Source organism: Acanthochromis polyacanthus, chromosome 8, assembly GCF_021347895.1.
Source record: "Acanthochromis polyacanthus isolate Apoly-LR-REF ecotype Palm Island chromosome 8, KAUST_Apoly_ChrSc, whole genome shotgun sequence".
In the NCBI taxonomy this organism is placed as follows: Eukaryota; Metazoa; Chordata; class Actinopteri; family Pomacentridae; genus Acanthochromis; species Acanthochromis polyacanthus.
Window position 1 is genome coordinate 14,176,652 of NC_067120.1, and position 8,655 is coordinate 14,185,306.

At 42.8% G+C, this 8,655-nt stretch overlaps 1 protein-coding gene across 1 annotated transcript; it reads right to left on the reverse strand.

Moving 5' to 3' along the window:
• Nucleotides 1-872: 872 nt before the first annotated feature.
• Nucleotides 873-8,349, reverse strand: LOC110950372 (pyruvate kinase PKM-like). Its single transcript, XM_022192930.2, has 11 exons — nucleotides 8,246-8,349; nucleotides 6,770-6,948; nucleotides 6,581-6,672; nucleotides 5,092-5,223; nucleotides 4,795-4,981; nucleotides 4,424-4,694; nucleotides 4,178-4,328; nucleotides 3,934-4,086; nucleotides 2,692-2,858; nucleotides 1,654-1,835; nucleotides 873-1,475 (listed from the first exon to the last, which is right to left on the reverse strand). Exons 2-11 carry the CDS (start codon nucleotides 6,918-6,920, stop codon nucleotides 1,369-1,371), a joined length of 1,593 nt encoding a protein of 530 aa, XP_022048622.1. The 5' UTR covers nucleotides 6,921-6,948; nucleotides 8,246-8,349; the 3' UTR covers nucleotides 873-1,368.
• Nucleotides 8,350-8,655: the final 306 nt, after the last annotated feature.

An 8,655-nucleotide genomic window follows, 5' to 3' on the forward strand; every position in this document is an offset into this window, starting at 1 on the left:
TTTCTGGATGTCTGACTTTTCTCTGGAGGCCTATAGTTTGGGCATTATTAAGTAATTAAATAAGAAATATAGCTGTTGTAATTCTATTGTACTCTGTGGTTATTTCATATGTAGTTCCAGAAGCTTTTATATTAACCTATCCTTTTTGCAAAATATGCAAGAAAATGCCACTTATGTCTTTGGCTCTGATGCTAGATTTACTGGAAAGTGCTGTAAATTGAGAATGGACTTTTAAAGATGTAAAATAAGATTTATTTTACTTTTTGTGGCTTTTTAGTATTGTTTGACGGGAACGGTGAAGAGACAGAAGGCGACTGACATGCATGGACTTTTTTAGATTTCAAAAGACATCACATCAGTTTTACAAATAAAAACTGCTAGAATGAAATAAAATCAACCTGCAGTAAATTCTTATTGTTGCTATCATGAAATTGCAAGAGGTATTTTTAAATTTCAACTTAATTTTACCCCATTTCTCTGTATTTTTCATAAGATTTCACATCATCTTATTTATAGAATATTTATTACTGTTGCTAGGAGCTTTTACTTTGTAGCACAAGGCTTTGTGTTGCACTCATCGCCCTTGGATTTGAGCCTTCTAACATAAGCTTACTGCATGAAAATAAGTGTGTTTATAAGTTATTTCTTGGCCTTCTTAGACAGGTTAGTAGAGAGGCAGACATGAAAGTAGAAAGAAGAAAAGGGGGAAGGCCCGTGAGCTGGAATCGAACCCGGACTAGCCCGTTTATGGGTCGCCCACTCAATCACCTGAGCTATCTGGGTGCCTTATAAGCATATTTATTGAGGGAAAGGTTGTTGCAGTTCATTGTCTCCTTTGGTTTTTATTTGAATTGACACAGTGATAGTGATGATGAGAGTTGATCCAAAGGTTCTTTTAATGGAAAGTCAGTTATGCAAGTTCACTTTACAAAGCCACATGGTGCCAACTGTCAGCATGAAACAGGGGACAGGTTAACAACAGCATATATTTGTGTTTATCCCTGGACAGCTAAAGAACTGAAAACCGAGGAAATAACAAATTGCATGAATTTATTTTACAGTATATGTAGAGGAACTCTGATCTCCACTTTGTTCCCCATGCAGAGTCAGGCGCTCACATAACAGAGGGGTTGCCACTAAAATGTTTTGAATCAAGTTCAGTCTCTGGCAGCAGGATTTAGACAATAAACTGGATATAATGATGACTGGAATAATGGAGTTACAGTCTGTGGCCAACACCATCAAAAGTCCTTTGAGGGAGCAGCCTGGTTGTGACTCTGTTATGACGACCGTCAGAGTCCAATACGGAGGAAAGGCGTGTTACAAAAGAGGGGAGGGGGAGCAGTTACTAATGTCCTTTGATGAAGTTCAAGGTACCAACACAACCCTCATGGTGTTGGTGTAACCGGTGCCTGGGCGCCAGCCAGTCACAACGATGGCCATGTCACCAGACTTGAAGAATTTATGGTGCTTGCCTATGAATAGTGCAGAGTGGTGAGACAGGAGAAGTGTTAGTGGAATAAAATAATTAAACCTTTTGACCCCTGGCAATGAGTAAAAACCTCTCACTGCCCTAAAACTTTTGCTCAACTGTCATAAAATCCTCTTAATTGAGACTAAATTTAACAAAAAAAACAAAACATGGCCACTTACCAACTTCCAGGGCAAAGTTCACACGCAGGTCAACGTCCTCAGCCCAGACATCGTTGGCGGGCTTGGTGTAGAGAACGGGGTAGATGCCGCGGTACAGGTGAGCCTGGCGGGCGGTCTGACCACAGCGGGTCACGGCGATGATGGGAGCACGGGGCCTGTACCTTGACAGCATGTGAGCAGACCTGCAGGTAACGGAGACGAGCTATTAAAAAGACGTAGGACTGAGATGCAGAACAGCAACATTTGAAAATAATACAACAGCTGGTTATTTACAGTAAACTTTAGCAGCTATGGAATAATATTGTCATTCATTTGAAGTTGTGCTTGCATGAACCTGATGAATCTAACATTCACTCTCCTAATAACTTCTTTGGTCTCCATCAACTCCTGATGAAAATATTTGGCTCTTTAGTTGTTAAATGCTCCCGTCTTCACCTGATAGTTACTAACTGTGTCTGTCTGGTGTTGGCAGGTTGTGTCCTGTGAACATTGCTGCCTGCTGTGGCCAAAAACAAGAATTGATAAATCAGTGAGACTGAAGCACAAAGTGACAAAATGACAACAGTGAGCGACAACAGGCTACAAAGCTTCAGAGAGCTGACATCAACAACAGACTGAGCCACTGAGCCTCCTTTTGCATACAGGTAGTCTAGTGACACACTGATTTTATGGAAATATTCATTCTAGTTACTTTTTTGAAGTCATTATGATTATGCAACCAGCCCAGCTGACAGTGGCATGTGTTCTGTGTCATGTGTTGTGAGGATGAACTGCTAAATAGAGAGGAACGAACAGGGAGTTAAAATTAACTTCTAAAATGTCAGGGTTCATATTTGGAAAGGTCGCTAGTGGAGCACAGATTGCGAGTACAGTGAAAGTTGGCACACTTCATGCAAGCTGGGGGCTTGTGTAAGTGAAGGAGCAGAGAGATATTATAATGCAGCAGTTTCTTTGCTCGCAGTGGGCGCCATGGAGGATAATATGACTCAGAGCTTTACCGAGGAGATTTACAGGAAGGGCAAGTTTCTGGAGGCTCACCTGCCAGACTTGGTTAGCACAATGATGGCGCTGGCGCAGCACTTGAAGGAAGTCTCAACAGCACCGATAGCGACGGACTCTGTGGGGTCACGGGTCAGATGAGAGGTGCGACGCAGCTCCTCGAACATCTGCCTGTGGAACATGGCTGCCTCGGCTTCACGGGCAATCTGAGCATGTGACAATAGAAAACAGATGACAGTGGTGTCAGGCCGCGGTCACATGGCTACTTTTAACGGCACAAGTTAGTTTGTATTTTAAAAGACAACAGAAATGAGCAGCTAACTTTAATGCAAAGTTCTTCATACCTGAGAGCACACTGAGACATGAAGCTAAACAACAGCAGCGGCCGCGATCTCCAGGGACTGACGCTGTGCACTGCAGATTCTCAGACACATGCTAATTAAACAACATCACCACACAGTTCAAGCAAGAAGCAGAATATAAGGAGGGATGTTGTTTGGTAGCAGATGGATGGAGGGAGGACTGGTGCAACAGGGAGACACAAAGCAAGTTGAACAAATACAAAACAAGCTGTTAATAAAACCCGGTCTGATACCAGGGATGTGCTCACAGTGAGGAAGCTCATTTTCTCTTCATTCTACATGATCCTGAAAATGGAGCTCACAAAACAAAGGAACTACTATCTTCAACCGAAGTATTCATATCTGCTGCTGCAAGTAATTTGTCATATTTTTCCACATATTCACACACAATATGTATATTCATGTTTGTTTATTGATAATCAGTAAACTGATGATGCTCCATTATGGAACCTGTGATCTGTTGGGATCAATAATGAAGGTTCTGGATTGCAGGACACATTAAGATGCACAGCTCTTGTGAAAGCCATGTGTTTTGCGTAGGTTTCATTATCAAAACTCAATAAAATAAGACTGATATAACAAATACAAGAGCAGAATTCCTCTTCAGAAGGATTTTTACACTAACGTAAGTGCAACAAGCCTTGATCATTTGAATGTGGTAGCCTTCATTCTCTCGGCACTGACATGTTAAATGCCCAAGTGTTGGAGGCTTCGTGACCAATACTGAAGGCTTCCTCACAGAGCACACTGACAGATTTGACTTAACAACGCTGCTGCAGTTGCATCAAAACCCACATTAGCACTTCTCACATCAACATGACAAAACATGCAAAAACACTGCAGCGGTCTTGGTAGAATTGCTGTTAAATATGTCTACATTGAATCTGATACAGCTCCAAGGGGAGAGAGGCAGTCTTACCATGTGCTGGGTGCGCACAGCCTCCAGGGGGTAATCTCCCTTGGCAGTCTCCCCACTCAGCATGATGCAGTCATTGCCGTCCAGCACGGCATTGGCAACATCGCTGGCCTCAGCGCGAGTAGGGCGAGGCTTCTTGGTCATACTCTCCAGCATCTTAATGTGAACAATATAGCACACTGTGTCATTTTGCATCTGCAGAAACACTTTTCTCTGTGAAAGAAGGCACATGTATGGCGTCACAGACCTGTGTGGCGCAGATGACGGGCTTGCCGATCCTGTTGCACTTGCCGGTCATCATCTTCTGGGCGATGAAGACCTTCTCTGTTGGGATTTCAATACCCAGGTCTCCACGGGCAACCATGATGCCATCGCTGGCCTCCAGGATCTCATCAAATCTAGCAGAGCAAATAGTATACATATAGGCACGCTAAACAATTATAAACACTCAAATACATGTAGGTTTAAATGTGATAGCTGGGAGTCCACCCACCTGCGCACACCCTCGTGGTTCTCCAGCTTGCTGATGATCTTGATGTCCTTGCCCTTCTCGCCCAGCGCCTTCCTGACAGCCTGAACATCAGCAGCCTTACGGATGAAAGAAGCGAAGACCATGTCGACACCCTGCTCCACACCAAACTGCAGGTCCTGAATGTCTTTCTCAGACAGGGCAGGCAGGTCGACAGCAGCTCCAGGCAGGTTGACACCCTTCTTGCTGCCCAGCATACCACCATTCTCAATCTCACACATCAGGTAGTCGTTGCCTTTGGAGACACAAAAAAGCAGAGAGATACTTCCATGAATGGGCAACAAGAAAGAAAGACAGACAGACAACATGGAACAAACAGGTGACAGTTTGTTTACCGATTTCCTTGACCTTCAGGGAAATCAGACCATCATCAATGAAGACGTGGCTTCCACTCTGCACAACCTTGGTGATGTTCTTGTAGTCGAGCCACAGAACTTTCTCATCACAATTCTCCTGGTACTGGTCGTCGAGGGTGAGCTTGATGGTCTCACCTTTCTTCAGCTCAACCTCAGCGGTGCCACTCTAAAAAAAGAAGACAGGAGAGCTGCTCCAGGAAACTTTCATACAGCTATTTGTTCTCTGTAAATGAAAAATGGCCTCATCTGACGCTCGGTAATTTAGCATGAACTCACTCCCTTGATGAGTCCGGTCCTGATTTCTGGTCCCTTGGTGTCCAAAGCGATGGCCACTGGTCTATACTCGACAGATCCTTGTCCAAAGCTCTCAGCTGCCTCACGGATATTCTTGATGGTCTCAGCATGGTACTGTAAAATAAACAAATGTTGCCATACTCTAAATGTCTCTGTAAATCCAGCACAGCACATAGATTGATAGAAGTGAATTACACCAGGTAGTTAGCACTTAGTCATGATGCCTTGTTTTAATCGAGCAGATGAAGGATTATCTCCAAAATGTAAAATGGAGTCAGAACCCCAACAAGTGGACAAACTTTATCACAAACACAGCAAGCCACTGGTTACATAAACATGTATAAACATAGAGGCAACACATGACATTGTTCAGTTTCACTGTATATAAATAACCAACCCAGATTATCAGGTATTACATGACTACTTTCCAAATCATTTGAGCTGCAGCCTGTACATCAGGGTGCCTCAAGAAATAAAATAAAAGCAAAATTCATTTTCTATTGAACTTCCCATATCAGTAAAGCTGCCTGAAATATACACAGATGGAGCACACGCATATCACATGTAATAAAGTAATAGAGAAAATCCTAACTCAGATATTAAAACTCCAATATCAATAGTGGCTACAGTCCTGGGTCAATAGTGACGCCTCGCTGTGGCTTGTCTACATGCCTTCTGCTCACACTGTTGCTGTGAGGGGGGTTCCTATTTATAGCTGTACCGACAACTGACACACCAATGAGACAGCGGTCAAATTTATTTTGCCCTTCTCATAGTAAATCAAATGATCACTTTATTGTGATTTTCTCGAGTTATGAGCTAAAATTGCTTCATTTCATTTATTTACCAGTGCTGACTTACAACCGTGTTGCACTTGCAGCTGAGACTTGAGTTACATTGAAAAAAAAAAACACTACACTTAACCTTTCAAGATCCAAATATTAACTCCGGTGATATTTGATGGCTCATCCACTCAGACGACAGGGAAAAAGTGAAGGAGGCATGGCTTTTAAAGGCGAGGGGTCAGTAGTATAAGGTCGGCCAAAGAGTTGGCTGTGATACAGTTGGCTTGCAAGCTACAACACAGCCACGGATCTGAAGGGGCAAGTACAAGCTCATAGATCACATTACAGACGGTTACCAGGCCACAAGAGTAATGTCACACTGACTGCCGCAGCTGTAAAGGGTAAATCCTCACTGAATCGCTTGCAGAGGGCAATGAAACTGCTGCTGCACTGCTCTGTCTGGATTCAAGCTCTTAAATGTGTTGCGTTATAGAAAATGTCCTCATCGGTGATGTTACAGCAGGTGTTTTGCATTTAATATCGGCTGCTGACGCATCTGTCGTGACATGATCATTTAGGATTAAAGAATCAGAACTTCAGCAGGTTAGAAATCTAAGTGAAGCTTTAGTGAATGCAAATAGGAGCTCAAAGGCAGACACATAAAGTAGTTCTCATCCTGCGCTCACCTCATGTGTGCCATGAGAGAAGTTCATTCTTGCAATGTTCATCCCAGCCTTGACCATTTCCTTGGCCATATCCACAGATCGGGAGGCAGGTCCTGCATCGGGGCAGTCAGTGAACACAGTTTCAGACCCAGATACATTCAGATAGTCATTTAAATATTCATGTAACCAGAATAATTCAACCAGTCTGACCGATTGTGCAGATGATGCCAGTGTTGCGAGACACGGCAGGTTCAGAGTCGATGTCCAGAAGGCACATGTGCTCAATGAAGGTGTCGGCCATGGCAGCATGCATCTGCTGGGTGTGGATGATGCTAGAGCCGCTATCCTTTGCCTTCGACATGGCTGGATCTGTGTCTGCAGGTACAATCCTACAGGGACAGAGGAAGAAAAAGAGAGATGCTCAATTAGTGCCTTTATTACTCCATCTATGACATTTGTTACACGTTATATTGGAATACTCTTTCTCTTGGGCAATAAAGAGTCCAAGTAAAGCTAAAGAGCTTCCACACATACAACCAAAAAGATAGGGAACAAGCTACACTGACAGCAAAATATCAAGAGAAGAGCGTGGAAACCAAATCAGCAGCTAAGAAGAAGGAGAGAATAAAAATGTATTAACTATCTGAATAGAAATATGAAGATATCATAAAAGTGAGACCTCGCTGTGGATTACTTCAAGTCTCTTGCAGCGCTGAGTGTCTGTAAGCGGCGCTGAAGGCCACAACAACAGTATGAGGCTGAATGGGGAGTATGTGAGCTCTCCCACATTCCAGCTGGACTTTATGTGCAGCTGAAGAAGAGGAGCTGGCCGTTCTGACAGAAGCTAAAAGTGATTCGTGGACACAAAAAAATAACTCCTGGACTAGAGGATGGAGCTGAAAAATGTTATTTATACTGCCTCAAATGCAATGCTGGTTGGAAATCCAAAGAGGACAAAGTAAAGGGACTTAGTGTTACGATCCAGCTTGGTAACAATGGAGGAATTCAACATGCATGACAGATATGTGTTGTCAGTCAGTGCATGGATGTATGGTGTGTGTGTCATGCTCTGAGTATTCAACTAAAATGACAGCTGGGGGTATTTATAAAGAAACAGAAACATGACATCACATTTGATCACAGAAAATTGAACAGATTTTTATATATACCGGTATATAAATATATGTGCTATATATTATAATGTGAATAACACAGTGTGCAAAGGCTCAACACTAAAAATAAATGAATGTAATGGTTGCATACTTGCTACAGTGCAATAAATGACTGAGATCACACAGATTAGAGTGATTAGTGATGTGTTATTTAGTTGATTATAAGAAAAAAGCTTTCTTGAAACAGTAGAAAATGAATTTGCCCACTTATTTATACACCTAATTATCTTCTCAGGACACCCACTGACTTCTTATGGTGTTACTGATGTAAGATAAAATACGGCTTTATCGATCCCAATGAAGCAACAATAATCAGATTAAGTGCATGCAATTAAAAAAACAACAACCCGAAGTTGACACCTGAGTTTGTCCAGGGTGCATAAAGGAACTACGTGTGCGCAGCTCCTTGATGTTGCACATAAAAGTGAGACAGCAGAAGTAGCATATCTGTGCATTTTAAATCCCCTCTCTTCTCTGTGACACACAGTCTGACCGACGTGCTGTTGTTACTCACCTCCTGGGTGAACTTTGCAGGGACCAAAGACGCCACAGAAGCTGGTGGACCCGCCGCTTATATTAGCCCCACTGACCGGAACTACTTTGCTGTGGGAGCAACACCCGCCGCCACACGATATAGGGCGGGTAAAAATCACAGTTTGGACAGCCAGTTCTATGAGTACTTTTAACAAGCAGGCAGTTTTCTACTCATTCTACTCAAACTAAGTAGTTTTAGCGTCAAATTTTCAAATTAAAGCGCAGAAGTTGGTCAGGTGTCGAGCGCAGGTGTGAACCAATATTAAACATGAGCCTGTCATCAGATCAAGATTAAATCATCAATCACTTATAGTAGTTATTCATTAGTTCATATTTAATAGCGTTAGGATGCATTTCAGGAAGCTATCAGGTTGTGAATTTAAACTGTGC

Excerpts from the sequence above, each read along its gene's own strand:
- LOC110950372 (XM_022192930.2), bottom strand. The coding sequence starts at position 6,920 with ATGTCGAAGGCAAAGGATAGCGGCTCTAGCATCATCCACACCCAGCAG. Across the intron at positions 6,673-6,769 it reads TGGCATCATCTGCACAATCG|GACCTGCCTCCCGATCTGTG; the intron begins GTCAGACTGGTT and ends GCCCCGATGCAG. Across the intron at positions 1,476-1,653 it reads GAACTTTGCCCTGGAAGTTG|GCAAGCACCATAAATTCTTC; the intron begins GTAAGTGGCCAT and ends CACTATTCATAG.